This window comes from Mangifera indica, chromosome 14 (genome assembly GCF_011075055.1).
Source record: "Mangifera indica cultivar Alphonso chromosome 14, CATAS_Mindica_2.1, whole genome shotgun sequence".
Taxonomy (NCBI): domain Eukaryota; kingdom Viridiplantae; phylum Streptophyta; class Magnoliopsida; order Sapindales; family Anacardiaceae; genus Mangifera; species Mangifera indica.
Genome location: NC_058150.1, coordinates 4,453,130 through 4,474,908, shown reverse-complemented (window position 1 = coordinate 4,474,908; position 21,779 = coordinate 4,453,130). Strand labels below are relative to the sequence as shown.

The following is a 21,779-nucleotide window of genomic DNA, read 5'->3' as shown; positions in this document are numbered from 1 at the left end:
TGCATTAAGGAAGGTTACAACTTTTTGTAGAATTGCGAGAGCCTACTTTGAAGATTAAGTGGTTATGTTTTGTTGAACAAAGAGGTTTTGGCTGCTTTCCGAGCCTTTTTAAGATTGATTGTCTAAGGCCTTGCAAGCCATTGTCAGGATTTGTAAGAGTTATGAATGTGGAAGCATCAAATTGTTAATATGATTTTTCGTCACCCACTAATGTATGCAATCCAAAATCTTATATAAGATAGGTTACGAGAATAATGTTTAGAATCTAAAAAAATTTAAATTAGTCTATTATGATTTTTCAGAAGATAAATAAAGATAAGTAAAAAATAAATAAAATACAAAATTTTTAATATAATTCAATTTGATGATTATATTACCTATATCTATGGGGTTGTAACTAATATGGGTGTTGGACAAGAATATTATAATGTACTTATAGTGTTTATTGTTGTTCAGCTCCTCTCTTCTTTTCCTTTCATCTATTTATATACAAGATTTTTTTATATAAAAAAGTACATTTAAAACTCTTTTGGATTAAGCTCTTATCTATAATCTGAATGCAAAGGAGAGCAAGTTATGTCTCTATCAATGGCATCTTGTTTATGAGAGACAATAAAGTCCTATTAGATATACACGTTATGAGGATGTCATACCGAAGATTCTGGCCAAGTCCCTTCTTTGGCAAGACTATAACAGTAACTTTGTTTTAGAATGACTGCTACTCACTTGTCAAGATGTCCATACTTAAAATAAAATTTCAGTAAGCTGCAGACTACAGGTTGGAGCACTGCTTAGTCACCCTGGGTCACCTAAAGGAATAAACCGACATGGGGCTTGGCCCCCACACCCAACCCCATGTCGTGCCGAGCTTATTATATATACATATATTTAATATAAAATTTAGATATATAAATATATTATCATATAATTAAGTATTATATCTAAATTATATATAAGAATCATGTATGTATAGTTTTATTGTAAGGAATAAACCGACTGAACTAGACGAAGCTGCTGCTGTTACTTGGTTTGTTCCAAACTAGTTAATTAAAAAAAATTGTTGAGAATAGTTACACGCAAATATATAAAAGCAGTGTTATTAACTTAATTAGTTTCTTTAAGAGGAACAAACAACACAGGATGTGTAGTTTACAAGTTTTCCACTTGCTCTTTATTCAATTTCTACTTTGACAAGCAACAACAAACACTTGAGTTACTGCTTAGGGCCAAAATAAGGCACTGCCCTGTTCCTTTAACCAAAAGAAGACTAGTTTCAGTAGAATTCATCAAGAGATAAGTTCTCAACAGATCCAAAGCTTTCCTGCAGAGCTCCAATCCTTGAATAGCTGGTGAGTGATCCACCCAAAAAATCCAATGGAGAGTCATTTGAGAAGGCCGTGGTGTCATAAATAAACGACATCGTTGTGTCATCGCTGTTAGGATAATTTGCGTAAATGGAGCTCAAATGGTTTACTTCGTACTCGTGAAGAAACATGTCATTGACATCAGTACTAGTGATGTTAGTATATATTACATCTTGATCAGAAGCCTTTTTAGCCTGAATGACCTGCCGAAATATAGAGGAAAAATTGCTGTAAGTGAAAGGAAGCTTAGTTTTGCTATATCAAAATAAGGGTGGCATGTATGGCATACATAATTCTGATTCTGACTGTCTTGGTAAACTATGATAAAGTCTCCAAACTGTAACCCGTGCGTGTTTACAAAGTCTCCTGGTAAAATTGCAAAAAAAATAAAATTTCATAAGTAGATCACAAGTAACATAAAGAGATGAGCTACTGAAGTAGGCCAGGTCAATATAGTTACCTGTATTTTCAAGTACATACATTCGGCTATTGTTATTAGGCCAAAACCTGCTTACAAATAAGAAAGGTATTTGATTAATTACATTAACCATGGAACAAATCTAATAAAGAAAAAAAAATGATTTGGTGTAGTTAGTTCAGTTCCGAGAGACAGTCTAACTTAAATAAAGTTTCATCTTATAAAAAAAAAAAAAATTAGTTAGTATCTTTCTGCCATCAAGGAAAGCAGGAGTAATTAACTCAAACCTGTATTTGAAGCTCCACACATGGAGGCCATCCAGGTCATCCATGGTGATGAGAATACCTTCCTTGGACTCGAGAATGGGGAGGAAAGACTCAGCTGCTTTCTGAAATGAAGTTGTTATTCCATTGATGAGTTGACAAACAAATTAAGAAGTCACAAATGGTGAGTAGATAACATGTATATAATTATGTCACAGTTGGCAAGAAAAAGAAAATATAAATCTAAAAAATAACACTCAAACCTTTGGGAGTACCATTCTCCTGAGGGAGCTCACATCACTGTTCTTAAGTTCCTTCTGGAAAAGAAATCTCAGCCTCTTTGGATCAATCACCTAAATCACAAAATAAGTTCAACATGATCACCAGCCTCAGAGCAAAGGGATGTGGAATTAAACTTGCCACAAACAGATTATCATGAAAGTAGCACTAGAAATTTATATATCAAGAAGAAGATTACTTTCTCAAAAATTGGCAGCCACCATTTAACATAACACATCACTGTACCACGAAATGTTATACGTACGTATTTTTGAGTACACAAATTAGTACATACATAATATTTTATTATTTGATTGGGTAATATTTTATCTTTAATTTAAAATCACTAAATCACTTAATGTGACATATTAAATATATATTCATTTATGCATTTAAGATAGATTCCTATAGGTTTATTAAAATTAAATTACTAAGAGATATGCAATCCCACAAGGTAGAAAGAAAGTAAAGAGTAATATTACAAAGATAAAAGTGAGTCAACATATGTTCTTCTCTAATTCATTGGTTAATAATAATTATATGTAATTAGACTTAATTATGATTAATTATAATATTAACATCTTCCCTGTCCTACAATATAAGATAAGAGAGGTTAGTAAAATCAGTAAAACTTTTTGAGAAAATTTTGGATTTGAATCCTTATCTTGTAAAACCCCCTAATTAATTATTTAAAAAAAAAAAAACCTTTGAAACTAAAAGCAACAAATTTTTATATTTATTTATAAAATAATTACAAAAATCAGTCGAACAATAAGCAGAATGGAAACAAAGCTAAAAATTAAGAGAAACTAAGACTAAATAAACAGACCATCAATCCAGTCTAGAGAAAACAATAAATTGTACTAGATCCCACTTCCCGATGAAGAAATTTATAGTAAAGACCGGGCTGAAACTAAACCAGTTGAGCTGAGTACAATTAATCAGGAATTATGTAGAATTAATTACATTCATTTTGCAAATAAAAAGGGAAAGAAAAGAAGAAAAAAACGCACACGTGCAGGGAGAGTGGTGGGAGGCAAGTGCGAGGTGGAGGAAGATGAAGAATTAGCAAAGGAGAAAAGATTGTAGGAGGAAGATCGTCTCTGTCTGGCCATCCTTTTCTTCCTGTTGACACCAAGACTGGTCACAGCAGCAACAAGGCCACGGGTTGACCGGCCACGATCGGCTCTAAAACGGGTATTGTCCCCCTTCACAGTGACATCCTCAACACCTGCCATGAAAGCAGAGGCCTCGGGTTTCTCATGAACAACACTAAGAGTAAGAGGCTCTTGGTCCGTCATCATTAGGGTTTTTTGGGCCAGAGTCAATTGGTCAAGTTAAAAAACAAACCCTCAAAAAAGGGGAAAAAAAAAAAAAGGAAAGAAAAGAATGACTATTTTGCTTTAGATTTCAGTGAGATCACTGGCTGTGCAGATTGAAACTACCGGTGATGGACGCTCGGCAATCACGAAATGGGGGTTTGGCTTAAAGAGAAAGATGTTCTTTTTCTATTTTTAGCAAGACTTTGGCGAATGCAGTGCCTGATTCCCTTGACATTTGTGACTCCTGCATTCACTCTTTCTTTTACCATCTTTTGTTCTCATTATAATTATATTTATTCCCCTATATTATCACCATGGTTGTGATAATGATGGTTGATAACACAACATCCATGTGATCTGTAATGGGTATTTTTGGGTGAAATGTTTAGATGACAAAGTAGGATTAGGGTTTAGTTATCACAGCGGCTGTTTTGAGTGACAAATGTTGTGCATGGATTCATGGTGATTTTAGATCTTTGTTCTTATTATATAGTCTAAGTTTCTGTGAGAAGAAAAAGGGGAAAGCAAGAAGTTAACTCGGGTTGAGTTTGTTTAGCTTTAGGGTTGTGTTAGGGGATGGCCAAGAAGAAAGTGACGAATGGGAGGTAGAAGAAAGAACAGGTGTTGCAAAAGTTCTGAGTCAATGCAACAGAAATCAATGGCGTTTTGGGTAGGGTTTTGTTGGACTCTTCGTCTTTCCTTCCATGTTCTCAAAACGACACACACTTACACAGTTTCACTCTCTCTCTCAGTGGTTTTGAACTTTCATTGAAGGTGGGAGAGGGAAAACCGCTATTTATGAGTCTTCGTTTCAGGCATGCTGTTCCAAAGCTTTACGTGGAGTAAGATTATATACTGTGTATGTACTGATACCGGAGACAAATTGTGTAAGTCTGTGAATCAACTTATGGGTGTAATATTTGTCTGTTGAAATAGAAAAAAAAAACTTGATTTCTTGTATTTCTCATATTTATTATAATCAATAAGCGAATCCAGTAACCAGATTTTTATAATCTTCTTAAATCTTTTTTTTTTTTTGTAACTTTCTTTTTTTAGTTGGTAATGTAATCAGAGAGGAGCAATTCCCTGCATGTACTCTAAATAAACGGCTATATGTTACAAGTATCATCATATGATTGAGTGTTACTTTAATTTTAATTCAAAATTTTTTAATCAAATAATAACACAAATAAGTATATATCTATTTACATATTCAAAATAAATATATATAATTTTATTATTTATGAAGTGATAAAACCAATAAATTTGACTACATACTGCTTTAATTATTGGTGTTATTATTTTCACTAAAACTATGTGTATCATATTATTTACGTAATTCGTGTATATAGATGATATGTCATCATATGATCAGGTATTATTTTATTTTTAATTAAAAATTACTCAATCACAAGATGATAAAATCATCTATATATATAAATTGTGTATCAAAAATGAATACACATAATTTTATTATATTTGAATATATATCCATTTCCCTTTTGTTTTCTTCAATAGAATTCTAAGAAACGGCCGTAGCCTAGGGGTTTTCTTATAATGAATTATCTTATAAATTTATCAATTTTATTAATTTAGTCCATTGACCTAAGTATACACTAAAAAAAAAAAAAAAAACTATTTTATAGCAAGTATTAATTTATTGAACTTTTATGGCATTTCTTAATTTATTAACTTAAGTTTATAACTTTTGTGTATAAATAATAATGTATCACTATATGATTAAACAGTTACAAATTAAAGATAAAATAATATATAATTATATGATGATATATTATTGTTTATATATAAAATTATATACATAATCTTATTGACAAAAAAAATTAAAAATCATTAAATTAAATGAATTAATGAAAATTTTAAATCATATCTTTACCTTCTCTCTTTCTGGTCAGATTTAAATTTAAAAAAAAAGGAAACTATTTATTTTTATTTTTATGTCAAACTAATTTACAATTTAATTAAGACGAGGGAAGAGTGTAATTAGAAATCGATTTGAATTGAAACAAATTCAAATTATCAAGCTTAAGCTCACCTTGTAATCAATGAGAACATGAGAGCTTTGCCTTATCGACAATTATTTTAATAATTTTTAAAAATTTTCTTTTAATAATTCCTCTCCTTTTATATTTCTATGTAACTCTTTTAACATTATTGTTCATCAGTTTACACAAGTGGAGTTTAAACTGATTTTCTCTTTTTTAAAATTCAACTTAAATCTAACCCATAATTAATAATATTAAAATAAATGATAACTAAGAGCAACGTGCGTGTATAAGTTCACACCATCTTCTTGGTCTTTTCCTGTTGCGTAGTTGAATGAAAGTCCTGTAGTCTTTAACATCGATTTATTTTGTACAGCGATCATCAGCCATGTGCCTGCCATGCAGAGGAGCTCAAGAAAAGTCTAGATGACCGTATCTAATCTCACCCCACCCAGATCCTGTGGCTAAATGCTTCTCTCAAACTAAAAACCACCCGCCCAGCATTACTAATCACTCTGATCAAGATGGGTTTCTTATTATTAAAGATTGTTGAGAATATATATAACTGGCTAGATTCACCTTCATCTTTTCCCAGTAATCACATATCGAGAGATGGATACAATCCAAATCAAATATCAAATTTATAATTTAGATTCATGATTTAAATTTTATAATTCATTTACAAAAAAAATAACATTATTTTATTTAATAATAAATAAAATAATATTATTTTAATAATTATTTAACATAATTAGAATCGAATAATAAGTTTGAACAAAATTAAACCCTCTCTCAACTTACGAGCTAAATCAAAACAAATTTTTAAATTAAATTTGACTCGATTTTAAAAACATGTATTATTTTAAACTCTATTCGAATTCAAACTAAACAAATTTAATTTGAGTTAAACCAAAATTTGAAACTGAATCAACTCTATTCAGACCTAACCCACATCTTTTTTTTTTTTTTGGGTATTTTAGATGCGTTGCCTCTTAATTTTAAAAGTTCCATTTGAAGTTTGTTGGCGCACATTCCACTCACAATCAGGGCCAGTAAATCATGAGTTGTCATCGCAAAAGTCCAGCTTAGATGATTTGAAAAACAACACACAATAAGATTCACGTTGGCATAGGCTAGCCAATCCCGCCACGAAGAAATACAGCTTGCTAAAAATACCAAATCAAAACCTTCACAGAAAGAAGAAAAAAGTCACCCCTGGAACTATTAAATTGTAACCCACCAACCAAAAATTTTCCACCATTGCAGATGCAAAGAAACCCCCAGTAACAAACTTACAAGGGAACAACCTACAGCTACATCTGTACAACCGTTGAGAGAAAGGACAACATAAATTTATATTAAAAGCAAAAAGAAACTAGCCCCAGTAGGGATATAAGAAATCACAATTTATATTTGTGTATGAGCGGGGAGGCACTTTTAGATCCATTCACACCCTGATAAACAGTGCAACTCATGACACGATAACTTAAAATATCAGTACCAACCATACCTAGGTGAAATAATCATTAGTGATGTTCGTCCCGCTTTGCTGATCAATTGTTAGGGTGCTGCTTGCCACTGCTGAAATTGAGGCTAAAACCATCTGTTTTCATTCTAACTTGATCCTCTCCCCTTGTTGCTTCTTTGGTTCAGCAGGGAAGTATTTAATGCCCACAAGATCGCCAACCTGACCGATGACCTGAATAAATAAAGCAATTCAATACAGGATTTACAATCTAGATATGCTAAGAAAGTATTGTATATTTTATAGCAGGATAGATTCCCATAAATCAGAACTTACTTCCAAGGCTCTAATTAGATCTTCCCTGCTATGAGAAGCAGATATGCATATTCGAGCTCTTGCCAATAGCAGTGGGGTTGCTGGAAAAGCGACAGTCACAACAGCCACCTGAAAGAAACACCTCATAATATCATATGTAAACCACAAATCTATTATATAACACATGAAATGACAGTACACTCACATTCTGCTTGAGGCACTCCCGTGAGAAGGCGGGGATTTTCGCAGGATTGTACAGCATAATTGGCATCACTGGAGAATCATTATCCCCAAGAACCTCAAAACCCATTTTCTGCAATTCTGACCTAAAAAAGTTGCTATTCTCACGAATTCGTGCAAGTTTCTGGGCACCTACGCAAGAACAAAAGCATTTAAGATTGTGATCAATATAGTAGGAATGAGACGTAGAGCCTTAAAGAGTCCACCACGTAAATACTAAAGCATATAGGAACATTAAAAGTACAAATCTACACCTCTGCTGGAACCATCCTTTCCAAGAACGACCTTTATCGAAGACACTATTTGCTCTGCTGCTGGTGGTGAAATTGAAGTTGCATAAAGATGAGCAGGGCATGTGTATTTCAAGTATTGGATCAATTCCTTCAAAAAAAAAAAAAAAAACAATGAAGAAGAAGTTTCAATGGCATACGCATTATCAAGTTTGCGGTCCAGTAAGCATCCATCCCCACCCCAAAAAAGTAGAAAAGCTCCAAGTTCAATTCCTTTTTTAGAAAGGAGACATTTAGTTATAGTGAGTTTATTATTAATGAAGAGAAACTGAAAACAGTATATGGATGACTCCCATAGAACTCCAGAAGATTTGGCAATACTATACATGTTAAGCAATAAATTACTGATAAACTGAGGATGCTAAAGAGCAATGTAGCAACCTTAGATCCTGCGATGTAGCCACCACATGATCCGAATGATTTAGTAAAAGTTCCCATCATGATATCCACATCAACAGTGTCTACTCCTAAGAGCTCACAAACCCCTCTTCCTGTTTTCCCCACTGCTCCAATGCTGTGGGCCTCATCCAAGTATGTATATGCCTGCTAGATAAAATTAAAAAATTAAGAATAGCATAAAAGAAAAAGATATGCAAGAGACAGAATATATAAACGATATTATTTCTGTACAAAAATCATCATGCTTAGAAAATTGTAAAATCCAGAAACTTTCCCCAATTAAAATATAGATGTTCTGATGCCTTCCATGATATAACAATTCAATGCATGTATTTGAATAAAAACCCCCAACATCTTGCCACAACCTTATACTTTTTGCAGATTGATACAATCTCTGGAAGTTTGCAAAGCTCCCCTTCCATGCTGTATATCCCCTCCACTATGACGATAATCTTTTTCCATGGTCTGTGGGTCCTAGGTTGCCCCTCAGCAATTTGTTCTCTCAAAACTTCCTCCAAATGAGAGGGTGCTTTCATAGAACAAACAAAAGGGAAAACATGAGCAGAAAATTCCAGCCTAAATCTGGGAAGTATTACTGGCATTAGGAAGAAATAACCATCAAACTGGTAACAAGATATATATACATATTACTTTGCACTATTTAATATGCAATATCAAAATATCATATTCAACAACTACAATTGAACAAACTAGACACCTCAGAATCAAGTCATAACAATACAGTCTCAATACCACACCAAAACTTACTATTGTGTTGGAAAACACGAATGGTTGCTCCTGATCCTCGTGCACCATTGACAATGGAGTTATGGTTCAAAGAATCACTAATAATCAAACCTCCCTGTAATTAAAGGATGGTAAAAGTTTACTTGCAAAACTTATAACCCATATTTACAGACTGCTCTGTATGGTTAAATACACAAACCTTGCCAATCAAGACTGGAAGGATAGCAGAGTTTGTCACATAGCCCATTCCAAACACTATAGCAGCCGGCTTTCCAACAAACCTTGCAACACACTCCTCCAATTCTTTATGCAATACCGTAGTGCCTGATGGAATAACAGCATTAGTAAAACCTTTCACAGAAAAGTGCTGAAACAAATGCATCTAGCAATGTCATACACTCACCACCATCCACTCGGCTACTACAGGTACTAGGAGAATATTTTTTCAGTGACTCTATTACCCGGGGTGTGCAGTATTCATCTGCTGCAGCAAACCCCAGGTAGTTGTATGATCCCAAATTTAGGCATCTACTTACATTATTGGTTCGTCTGCACCACAGTCATTTGTTTACATATGTATTCAATGCTGCAAACTTTACATAATGGAAATAAGCGAAGTATTATATGAACTGGTAGAAGAATCTCACATCAGCGTCTTATTATAGTCATTGGAGTATCGTTCAACCACATTAAACCACGCATCAGGGGCACTAGCAATAGGTCGGCCAAAACAGTCCTGCCATAAAGAAGTTGAAAATCAACAACATAACAGAAGTTGACTTGCATCAAAACCAATTAAAAGCGATAAAGCACTCTTAGCAATCCAGTATTCATTATACCTGTTATTATTAATAGAAACTTTTTACTCCCAATTTATAGATGAAAAACAAACTTTCTACCAAACCCTGATCACACAGTCAGATAATACTCCAAAAAATACCTCAAATTCTCAAGAAATTTCTATTTTTTTACCCAATAATTTCATAATATTCTCGTGTAACATTTTTTTTATTGCTAATTTCACGTATTCTTTTTTCAAGCAGTAATAATTCATAATAATCCTATGAAACTCAAATCAGTAATAATTTCCCATCAAAAGATATGACTGATTTCATAATTCCATTACATCAACAATTAAAATACCTGAATTCGAAGATACAAACGTCGAATATAAAAGTCTTCGAGTCCTAAACAGATAGGCGCGTATCCCTGATTCGAGAAAATCAAGAATCAATCACCAATTAAGAAAGAACACGCAAACAATCACTTAAGCAAGTACCGTAAGATTACCTGAAGATTATTGGTGCTCCACCAGTCAATAGTTTTGCGAAAGAAGTCTCTGATTTGGCCAAAAGCAAACAACAGGCCATAGCTGAAGTAGGTGGTCAAGGCAGTTAAATAAGGAATTGCAATCATTTCTAAGTAAAAAATAAAAAAAAAAACTGACAAAATTCAAGAAAGGAATGGCAGATCTAGGTATAAGAGAGAATGACGGAATGGGATCCGAATGGAAGATCCAAACAAACGAAGGATTCCAATATGGTTGAAAGGGACGTCAGTGATTGGGGAATTTAGTTAAAAGAATGTCTGGATCCTAATTCCGGCAATCCACTAGCCAAGGACTCTGACTTTTAAGACCCGAGGATGGACAAGACGTCATGGTCAATCTGCCTAATTTAAATTCAATGTCGCATTGTAGATCATCTTCTATAGTCTTATCTTATGTCACAAATTCCAACCCATTTAAGCTTTTAAACATTAAATAGTAAGTCATAAAATGTTTCATTGCAGTAGGATTGGTAGTTCGTGTTATTAGATTGTATTTATATTATATCAATTCAGATTTTAAGTTAAAAACTTTTAATTTTATTCTAATTTGAATTAACGTATCAAAATTTTTTAATTTTAACTCAATCTTTTAATATTCGGATTAAACTTATGTAATCGAAATTAATTTAAAATTATTTATTATTTATTATTTTTTTAAATATTTTAATTTCTTTATTAAAATTACCTCAACCTATTATTAATAAAACATATAACATAACATTTTATTCTTTTTACAAATAATCTAAATTACATATCAAAATCTTTAGAACACATTATAGTAATCAAATCAAAACTTTAATACCAATATTAAAATAAAATATTTAAATAAAAATAAAAATAATAAAAATAATTATAAATATATAAAGATATAAAGATATAATTATATATAATTAATAAAAATTTCAATTGGGGTTAATATTATCTTTCAATATTTCTATAATTTATCTTTAACAAATACTATTAAGGAAATATATTTGTAAACTTTCAAGTTTGTCCGGATTAATTCATATTACTTTTATGTCATATCAGATTAATCTAAAATAAATTTTATATAAAAACTCAATCATAACCCTTTTTATTGTGTCATATTATATTAGATTAATAAATTATATTGAAAATTGTTCGGCCTTATAATACAAATAACATTTTTTTTATTTATTTAAGTAAAACATTTTAACATTGTGGCTAAAACAGAAAAAATTATTTGTTAGTAGTTTCATTGAATAATATCAATAAAATTAGTGTCAAACTAAAAATATCATAGAATAAAAGGGGTATGTAAAAGAAACCATGAAATAAAAATAAGAAAACTGGTGCCCCCCTGACTGATTGCTCCCAGCCCCTAACTTCGTTTCAACACAAAACCCTAACCTAGCCAGTAAGCCCTTCATCTCTCAAACCAGAGCTTCAAGAAGACGTTCAATGGTAGAAACCAAAGAGCCAGAAGAACCTACATTGCCTTCGAAGCGTAAATCTGATTTAAGTTGCGAAGAGAACGAAAACTACCCAAACAAGACACAAAAGCTCCAAACACTGAACAACAATTCAGAAAATTCCGAAGATATAACCCTTAAACGAGATAAAGAGTGCCTTAATTCTAATGCTCAAGCAAGCAACAACGAAGACGAGTGTGAAGAAGAGGAGGATGGCGACGACGATGACGTGGAGGGTAATGGAGAGGTTGTTGCGGATAGAAAGGGAAAGGGGATTTTAATTGAAGAGGAAGAGGAAGATGATGAAAGCGACGATGACAATGAATTGAGTGATGGCGGCACTCAATCGGACAATGACAGTGACTTGTCTGATGATCCGTTGGCGGAGGTTGATTTGGACAATATACTTCCGTCTAGGACGAGAAGGAAGGTAATTCAACCTGGGGAATATATTGCTAATGATATTGGTAACGATGAGGATGACAGTGACAGTGAGGATGAGGACGCATGAGTTGTTGTAGGTTAGTTCAATTGAGTACAATTCAGTAGAACTGAGATAGGCAATACTAAAGATGCTCATTGTTGGTGATGTTATTGTCTACTTCTAATTAGCATTAAAACCTTGCTTTTTTCTCATCTCTAAATGCATTTGTTGATGGCATAGAAGAGAAGCCAGCCAAGGAAGATATTTGGAATTCAAACCCCAGCCAAAAATCTTTAAGAAGCAAAAGATGCATTTGTCTTTGAAAATGGAATGTAATTCAGAAAGTTTAGGAAGTTCAACCTTGTAGAGTGTAGAAAAACAAATTACTCAATTTAGATCATTCCAAAACTAATTATTTGAAATTATCTTTTTCTGTGACCAAAATTTGCCACTTCTGCTTTAGCTTTCCTAAAGGGGAAGCTCATAATGATAACAATTTATCCTCTGATGATTTAGCAAGTAATGGTGAAATGTTGGGAATCTGCATATTTATGTGGTAGTGTTTTCCCAGGGGTATTAAAAATGTGGTTTGGACCAGATTAAAATTATGAGACTTGTTTAATTGTGTTCACAAGGGGAAGGGACGGTATGAGTTTCCCTTTTTCTGTTTTCTAATGCATTCTTGTTGATTTTTTTCTTCATTTAAAATATTCTTCAAGGTTGCTTGCAAGTAAGTATATTGCTTGTGGATCATGTATGCTGCTTAGGATTTTCCATGCTTTCTTAAACTTTGGGAAGCCAATATGTTCTTGTCTTTGTTTCTGGCTTTGTTGCACCTTGCTTTGAAATTATCGATGTTGTATTACAACAACATCTCCCTAAGCATATAAGCTCTAGAAATGGATAATTTTGGTAATGAAAATGAAAACTTACTCTTGTAATCAGTTTTCTGTGCTATCTTGTGATGTGTAAACATTTAATTTGTCTCAGTGGAAACCTTTCTTGGAAATTTTCCAGTTTGCACAATGCTTCATTGATTTAGAAGATTAGGATTCAAATTTTGTGAATCATCCAGAAGCCTCTTTTTCTGTGAGGTCTGACTAAATGAATGCCACTGGAAAGGTAGAAAAAGAAACTTAAGATGTGTTCCCTGTCCAACCCATGGACCTCTATTGAGTTTATGGAATTAAACCATTGTTCTGTCTACCATTTATGATCCCTGTGAGTTTTTATGTGAACTTAATTACCAAGATACCTTTCTCTGGACTTCCAGCTAACAGGTGTGAGAGTGGATCCCTCAACAACTAACTGACCTCAATTTTGATGTTCTAATTACTAATGTTCTAGAATTATTGTGTTTCTACTATGCTTTCAGAGTTCAGGCTAGCATCATGCATATATGTATATATATTTTGTTGGGAAAAAAGAAATTCACAATGTTAATTTCAATGTTTTTGTTCATTATTTTAGGATGTAAAAGCTACTGTCTAGGACTAATGGCTGACTGAAGGTTCAAATACATTTCTGTGGTACCGTACAAGGTGTAGAAGCTAACCACTATTTTGTTATGTTTTGCTTTTTCAAAGATCTGGAAAAGAACTTTTCTAATAAAATTTATTTATGATGTTTTTGTAGGTCTTTAAACCATTTTTTGTACATAAATTTGATTTGATTCATAATTAGTAGTATCTTGGTAAAGGCATAAGAGTTTTCAAATTAGTTTGAGTTTGAGCTAGAGCTGTGTGTGGCTTTAGAGTTCTGTTGATCTGATTGACCTGCTTGAATTTGCCACTTCAATGCTATGTTGATGAATATTGAAAACTGTTTTACTTTTGGTTATAATATCGATATGATTTTTTATTTTGTTTTCTTTTCCAATGCTGAAAATTTTCGTCTATGGGGTTGTTCTGTCTTCTGGAAAAATCTTTTTCTTTTAGTTTTTTTTCCCTTTCTCTTAGGGCTGGATTCGAGCCGAGCCAGCTCGAGCTCGAGCCGAGCCCGAGCTGGCTCGGTATATTTTTTTAAAAATTTTTTTATACAAAACGACGTCGTTTTGATCCATATATGTATACAAAACGGTGTCGTTTTGATATAAAAAACGAGCCGAGCCGAGCCGTTACCGAGCCGAACTCGAGCCGACCCGAATTCGGCTCGAGTCGAGCTCGAGCCGGCCATTAAAAAGCCGAGCCGAGCTCGATTCGGCTCGAATCCAGCCCTACTTTCTCTGTGGTTTGCACCCTTACCCCGTCCAACCTTTTGATATTGATCAAATCACCCCAATACCAATGTGAGTGAAATTTAGTTTGGAGAACTTTTGTCTTAAAAAACTGTAATTTAGTTAGCAAAATTGATAATCTGGAATCTTATTTTCTTGTTTCCATTTATCAAATTCTCTTCGCTGCATCTTACCAGATTCTTGATGTTTTTACGACCTTAATGTAACTCTTCATTTGGATAATGGTTAGGTTGTTCTTTTTAGATATAGTGGGCATAGACTGCAATTAGTTTATCTATGGGATGGTTATTAACAAAACCATATTTTTATTACTCGGTAGGTCTGGTTTAGAGTGTAAGGTAAGGTTGCACATACCTGAGGTGGATAAAGTTTTTCAGACCTTAGTTTCTTATGTATAAGTACACACAGCTCGTGTGGATGGAGCACTTTAGAGATAACTTGAATGCTACTGTTCTTAGTAGTGGCTTTGACTAGAAAATCTATAAACAGTATGTTACAGCTCTCTTGCATTAGATGAGTTTACCTTTGGATGAACGCAGCTTTCTGAAAAGATCTTATTATGCTGTAGAGTTGTAGTTTCAGTCTGTGAACAGTGTAATTCCAATTTAGTTTCATGGGCTTGGGTTGGATGAACTTGGATGGCATTAAGCCATTGATTATGGCCAGACTCTTATGTACTGGATGTTTGTTGCCAGATTTCTGACATTTGTTCAGAGATTCACCAACCAAACAAGCACTATTCTGGTTATATAGGCATCCATTGGGGGTAGCTTGGAGGTGTGTAAATTTCCTGTTCTTTTCATTGGTTTTTTAAGATCCTATCAGCTGTCACATTATTTTGCCGCCTCTAATGCAAGTGAATTTGTATCAACTACCAATTCATCATCAATTCAACAAAAATCAGGGTTAATTATTCTCAAAAGTGTTTTTTGCCTCCTACCCAGTTCATTTTTTTTTCGGACGTTCATTAGGCTTAGGACTTCTGGATTAGGCTTGTCCAGTGGCTATTGTCCATGGTCTAGCTCTAGCTCTAGGCCTCTAGCCTGGGACAAGCAGGTCAATCGTTTTACTGACCAGAGATCGTTTTTATGTTTGTCCTTCGATGCTTCAAGCTGATACTGGGCCGATGCTTTAGCGGACCTACCATTGGTCTACAATGTAACCTAAAACATACATGACCAGACATATTGATGGAGCCCATTTCTTCGGCCAATCCATGGTCAATTTGTGCTCTCTAGCAATAGTGTGATGCTCACTTTACTCATAAATGGACCTACCAAATGAGCAGGGCAGACAGGTATGAACCAGGCCCAAACGATTACAAATAAAACAAATTCAGGTTCCGAGCATATCATGCTAAATAGGTAATGAAAATATACTGTTACTCGACTCAAACAAATATAGGTGAACCTGTAGGTACTCGCAATCTACAACCCTAAACTACGTTACTGAGTCATAATTTTGATAATTGTAAATTTACAAAACAATTATTCTAATTCAACAACCGAGATTAATGAAACGAATACTTGAGGGGCAAATCAACGTTGGGGGAACTATAACAAACAAAAGATAGTAAATAGAGTATGGTTTTGTTTAGCGACAAGTTGAAGATGAGAGATTGTTAGAGAGGTTTGTAGAGGCAATTGTTGTGCCCAAAAATGAAAGTTGAGTTTATGTCACACATTGAGAAGGCATGCATGATCGACGACCCTAAACTAAGTTATAATTTTGATAACTCTAAACTTATCAAAACATGAATCCAAAATCAACTAAACTAATTCTAAGTCTTGAAGCTTCATTCTTGAAACATCCCAAAACCCTAAGTGTGAGCTGACATGAGCACTATATATGCATGTATATGCACATGAAGAAGATGGTTAAGTTTAGTTCCTGTGGTCCTTTTCTTCTTCATTGTCTTTGTTAAAATTTGGTCAGTTGCAAAGACAAAGACAAGGTTAAAAAAAAGAACTTGGACCACAAAAGACACATTTAATATTTCATTTCCCTTTCAGTTTGGTCCCAATCCAAACCTAAAACCAAGGACTACAATCCAGTTTTAAAATGATAGCTTGAATGTCAATTAAAGTGTTTTACATATAAAAGATAATAAGTTTAAATCATTTCTAATGATATTTCAAAATTAAACTCTTCACTGAACCGAGATTTTATCTATTTGTTATAATTGATTTGAACTCAAAAAGATAATCTAATCCAAAACAAAAATCTAACTTAAAGTGATGTTGCTTCTAATAAAGAAAAAATAATAATAACCAAAATCCATTCCCATGCGCTATTATGCCCATTTCCGCATGCACCTTCCAAGCATTTCATAATTGTATAATTAATCACCCACTAATCTCTTAAATTCAAGTGCTTAAGTTAATTATTATTTTAGATTAAAATGGTTTGTGTACTTCACATGGCAGCAATTGTTGCCAATGATGAGATATGAAAATGGCAATGATGGTGAGCATACCTTAAAAGAATATATAAATTTTCTTATTTTCTTGTCCTTGTAATTTTATCCCAGTGGGGCTAAAATTATATTCGATTTGGCCTGCCTAGCCACTCTCACCTCTGCCTTTTTTTAATGCAAATCACACTCATCTGATTGGAATATTATTATTTTATTGTCATGCTCGTCATATCTTTTTACGTAATTTTGTTGATTTGTGCCGAGACAGACAAAACTCTACCATCCTAAGATTTTCCCATTGCTGGAAATGATTTTGGATCCAATTATCGATCACCTAACATTTTAATTTTAAAATATTATAAAAAAAAAAAATTAAAATTTATATACTTTTTTTTATATATATAACTCTTATATTGATTTTTAAATTATTGTTTGGGCTATGTGACTTTGATTGGGCCTCAAAGGACTGTGTTAATAGTTATTTTTTTATTTTATATATATATATATATAAAATCATTTTTTTATTATATAAATATAACTATTTTTTAAATTAATTTTACCTTTAAATGAAAAAATTACAAGATTTGAGATTGATTGAATGGGTTGACTAAATGGATTAATTGACCGATCAAACATTCGACCGATTAATTTTTAAAAATCGATTGATTAAATATTTAATTGATCAACTAACTTTTTTATAGTTAAAATTATCAGAAAATTTTATATTTTTATTTTATTTTATCTCATATTTTAGTTATAATTAGATAAATAAATAAATTTTATATTTTAATTGAGTAAGTTTATATTTGATTGAGTCGAAGTTGGATAAGTGGGTGAATTAATCAATATCCCGTGTTTCACTCCACACCAGCTATGGCATTTTAATTGGGAAAGAAAGAAAGATGGTGAACATGGCTAGCTCAGCTTGGATGAGGAGGTGGGTGTGCCCCCAACTGAGTAATTTTAACAAAGAAAGAAAAGAACCATCAATCAATAAAGAAAAATTAAGCATAGCCCCACCATCACATGGCTCCTGATCATCTATCTCCTTTGTGGCCCACTATATAAAATTAAAAATTAGGTGAAATTTGGAAATACCTGAGCCGAGCCTGAGCCTCACATCCTTTCAAAAACTTCCGCATGGCATGATAGCCCACTGCCCTGTGGGGGCACTGTTTTATATTTGACTGAGCCTCTGCAGCTCTGCTTTCGGCTGTATAATTTCAATGGTGGGTGGGTATGAATAGAACCAAATCAATTCATAAGGTCGAGCATCGGTTGATTGTTACAAATGAAAAAATATGAGTTTAAATAGAAGACGCGTGTGTGTGTGCCAAGATGGAGAGTAGGAGTTGGTGTAGTTCCTTAAAGTCAAATCCTAAGTGCTCTCACTTGTGTTTTTCCATTGTCACAAGAACCAGACAACTCTACCTAGATTTAAACGATAAGATTAAGCTCAAACAGAGTTGCGATGGTGTTGCAAGTGAAAGCAGTGCAGGCAGAAAGACAGAATCTCCAACTAGTAAAGTAGACTAAAATAGTGAAATCCAACTTAAACAAAATCGTGACAATATTGCAGTTGAAGGCAGCATAGACAAGGAGATGAGATCCCTATTGGCAATAGTGAAGATGGTCAAATAGATATGAATAAAGACAGAATCATATGATGGTGACGTTCTTCTAACAAATATAATAAAAAATCTCGTTCGTATTTATTAGATTCGTAAACTCGAAATATAATAATTAGACCCATAACTATTATATCAAGTAAATCAAGATTTTACAAACATAATAAAGATTTAAATTCAAACTTTTACCTTAAAAGTTTTAATATTTTACTAGTTTAAAATATAAATAAAAATAAATTAATAATTATTATTCGTATTAACTACCCAATTCGGTTTTATAATTTTATACAAAATAACAGATTAATAATTTGTTATAAAATCAAACCATTTTCATTAACAAAAAATAATAGAAGGAGGGTTTATAAACAAACTTTACTTTTTTCATCAAGGGTAATTTGGGTATTTAACATATGTAGACACAACAGTAAAAGATATGTTATGATGAGAAGCTGGGCACAGTGGAGTAAAGATTTCACTCCTTATCATTTGGTTGATTGATGGACAAGGTGATGTTATATGTTATGTTGTGTTTGCATCTGCCCGCAATTATCTTCTCATCAAACAACAACACCTCCTTTGTACTAGCAATGTTTCCACTCATCTCAAATCAAATTCCGACCCACCCACCCACCCCCCACCCTATATTTAATCATTTCTACTTGTACATTTCTTAATTACGACTCCATAATATATTGAAGTAATTTTGTGAAAAGAAGATGAGAAAATAATGGAAATGGAGGGGAGGGGAGGGGAGGGGAGAGGAGAGTAGTGGAAACTGATTTTTGAGAAAAAGAAATAATTGGGTCACAGTCAGATTGACCTGCAAGTGGATAAAAGAATTCATGGCTAGATGTGAATTGTGGGGGACACTAAAATAGCACGTAAACATGATCGATGTAAATGCCACAGAAAATGACAACTACTTTTATTGGAACATGGATGTTTTGGCTTGGGTGAGAAAATAATTAGGTTCCATCTCTCTTAATTAGGTTTCATATCTAATTTTTGTGGAATTAGTATATTCAGATTTTGGTTCCATCGCTAAAGAATAAGTATTAATTCGAAAATCAAAACATTGCAAAGAAATGAAACGGGGTTGGGTATCTAACCCATTTTTATTATTTAAAAAAAGTTAAATCAAAACAATATTATTTTATTTTATAACAAAATATAAGAGTCCTAATGTAAAACTGTGTTGATTGATGGTCTAGATTCAATTGAAAATAGCAAAGAGAATGGGGTTAATTAGGGGTGGATTCGAAGCAAGCTTGTTTGGGCTCGAAACGAGCTTTGCTCGAACGAACCCGAGCCCGAGCTTGCCTTGAATGAGCCCGAGTCGAACACGAGCCTAAATTTTAAGTAAAAAACGAATACGAGTCTGAATCTGAACACCGGTTAAGCGAGCCGAGCTCGGTTGACGAGTCGGACACTCAAATAAAAAAATATTTAACTTAGAACAAACGACACCGTTTGTTCTTTGAAATACGAGCCTAAAGCAAACTCGAGCCTGAACACAAGAATTCGAGCTAATTGCGAGCCGAGCCCGAATACTAAAATTATGAAACGAGCCGAACACGAACATGTGTTTAACGAGTTCGGTGAGTTTGAGCCCGAGCTTGGGCTCACTGAAAACGAACTGGGCTTTGTTCGGGTTCGGCTCAGTTCGTATCCAACCCTAGGGTCAATGAACAATGGTTTATATGACTTTAATTTAGGTAGAGTTATTACAATAATTAAGATTGAGATTGAAGTTGAAGTTAAAAAGGAACGCGGTAGTGAGAGTGTGGAAGAAACAACCATTTCAAGGATATACGTTGAAATTAAATTAGTCGATCAGTGATGGTATTGACAATGATGATAAAGATGACATTTTATTTAGAAAAATTGATGCGAATGAAATTAGGGATTTTGGTGAGGAGGAGAAAAATAGGCAAAATCCACATGAGGTGAATGACAATGACGATGAGGAGGAAGAATACAAGTTCAATTGTTATTAGATGGAAATTAACGGAGGGTGACAGATTTTAAGTACCGATTAAAATTATAATCCAAAGAATTAGGAATAAACTTAAGGGTTAAAAGGGGAGAACCAATTCTGATTTGAATTTTGACTTTGGGAAGCAGCGGGAGCAGAGCAGGCAGATTATATTCCAACAAAGTGAGGAGGGGGAGGCTGTGGCTTTTAATTTAAGTCAAAGTGATCAATTATTGGGAAATAAATAAACCACACAACCAAACAAAAAATCAAACTTTTATTTAATTCTTTGTTTCAATTATGCCTATATTATGCACTTTAGTTTATTTAGTGATTTTACCCTTCAATTCTTATATTAAACATAGATATTATAAATATTCGTTTATAAATAAGAATAATATTTTATATATATATAAAAAATTTTATAAATTTAATAAAATTATTTTATTAATTTATATAAATAAATTTATATGTATAATTTTATTTTAAAGATAAATATAATATTATATTCATATTTTGTTTTCCCATTAAGAATAAAAGTAGAAATTAATTATATGGATGTAAATTCAATGTACCTAAATGAAATGAACCAACTTTTTGGGTGTTAAATGGATATGACCAACACATTGCACTTCATTGAAAATGCTTATATATAAACAAATCTTCAATTCATTTCCAACATTTGGAAAACTCACATACTCATCCGCATACTCATACCCATCATGTATTCCTATTCATTGAGAGAAAATATGATGATTTCACTCAATTTTTGGTGGTGAAAATGGGAAAAAAATGTTAACAAATCGTTCTTTATCATGTTTAATAGTTTATGATGTAGAGATTTTAACATTTTGGTATAGAGTTGGGTGTTTAGAGCTCAAGTGTACTGGTTGAAGTTTTGTGTTAAATAACTTGAATCATTTGCAATTTTGATGAAATTTATTAATAATTTTGTATTAGAATAGATGTAGAATTGATTGGTATTGAAATCGAGTTTGAAAATGGTAGATTTAAAGTCATTTAACCATTATATGTGATTTGCAGTCGGTGTGATGGTCGGGGTTGAAAATAAAGTTTTGTTTAATATTTTCAACCACATGTGACCCACATGATAGAGGTTTTATAATATTTTTCACTATGTTAGGGTATATGATTGATACAGGTATATATGACTCTGCGTGATGGAGATTTTAGGTCATTTTTCCTTGTATATGTTTTATTTAGCATGTGCAG

The 21,779-nt window shown here is 33.0% G+C and overlaps 3 protein-coding genes across 4 annotated transcripts; 1 reads left to right on the top strand and 2 right to left on the bottom strand.

Moving 5' to 3' along the window:
* Window positions 1–1,073: 1,073 nt before the first annotated feature.
* LOC123196956 (B3 domain-containing transcription factor FUS3-like) lies at window positions 1,074–3,918 on the bottom strand. 2 transcript variants are annotated; one of them, XM_044611118.1, is made up of 6 exons: window positions 3,338–3,918; window positions 2,321–2,398; window positions 2,070–2,170; window positions 1,825–1,871; window positions 1,654–1,730; window positions 1,074–1,567 (listed from the first exon to the last, which is right to left on the bottom strand). In XM_044611118.1, the coding sequence occupies exons 1-6, from the start codon at window positions 3,626–3,628 to the stop codon at window positions 1,274–1,276; spliced, it is 888 nt and encodes a 295-aa protein (XP_044467053.1). In that variant the 5' UTR covers window positions 3,629–3,918; the 3' UTR covers window positions 1,074–1,273. The 2 variants fall into 2 exon arrangements, with proteins under 2 accessions (XP_044467053.1, XP_044467052.1); XM_044611117.1 differs by having other exon boundaries at window positions 2,309–2,398; window positions 3,338–3,917.
* Window positions 3,919–6,843: 2,925 nt separating this feature from the next.
* On the bottom strand, window positions 6,844–10,783 carry LOC123197057 (long chain base biosynthesis protein 2a-like). Its single transcript, XM_044611238.1, has 12 exons — window positions 10,396–10,783; window positions 10,249–10,314; window positions 9,753–9,841; window positions 9,509–9,654; window positions 9,305–9,429; window positions 9,127–9,220; window positions 8,724–8,887; window positions 8,341–8,502; window positions 7,924–8,050; window positions 7,635–7,801; window positions 7,451–7,558; window positions 6,844–7,348 (listed from the first exon to the last, which is right to left on the bottom strand). The coding sequence occupies exons 1-12, from the start codon at window positions 10,519–10,521 to the stop codon at window positions 7,259–7,261; spliced, it is 1,464 nt and encodes a 487-aa protein (XP_044467173.1). The 5' UTR covers window positions 10,522–10,783; the 3' UTR covers window positions 6,844–7,258.
* Window positions 10,784–11,737: 954 nt separating this feature from the next.
* On the top strand, window positions 11,738–12,814 carry LOC123195847 (nonsense-mediated mRNA decay protein 2). Its single transcript, XM_044609710.1, has one exon. The coding sequence runs from the start codon at window positions 11,857–11,859 to the stop codon at window positions 12,376–12,378; it is 522 nt and encodes a 173-aa protein (XP_044465645.1). The 5' UTR covers window positions 11,738–11,856; the 3' UTR covers window positions 12,379–12,814.
* Window positions 12,815–21,779: the final 8,965 nt, after the last annotated feature.

Coding starts and splice junctions, on each gene's coding strand:
- LOC123195847 (XM_044609710.1), top strand. CDS start 11,857: ATGGTAGAAACCAAAGAGCCAGAAGAACCTACATTGCCTTCGAAGCGT.
- LOC123196956 (XM_044611117.1), bottom strand. CDS start 3,628: ATGATGACGGACCAAGAGCCTCTTACTCTTAGTGTTGTTCATGAGAAA. Junction 2,171..2,308: donor GGAGAATGGTACTCCCAAAG/GTTTGAGTGTTA, acceptor ACTTCATTTCAG/AAAGCAGCTGAGTCTTTCCT. Junction 1,872..2,069: donor GTGTGGAGCTTCAAATACAG/GTTTGAGTTAAT, acceptor ATTTGTAAGCAG/GTTTTGGCCTAATAACAATA.
- LOC123197057 (XM_044611238.1), bottom strand. CDS start 10,521: ATGATTGCAATTCCTTATTTAACTGCCTTGACCACCTACTTCAGCTAT. Junction 9,655..9,752: donor GACTATAATAAGACGCTGAT/GTGAGATTCTTC, acceptor ACTGTGGTGCAG/ACGAACCAATAATGTAAGTA. Junction 8,051..8,340: donor GCTACATCGCAGGATCTAAG/GTTGCTACATTG, acceptor TTTTTTTTGAAG/GAATTGATCCAATACTTGAA.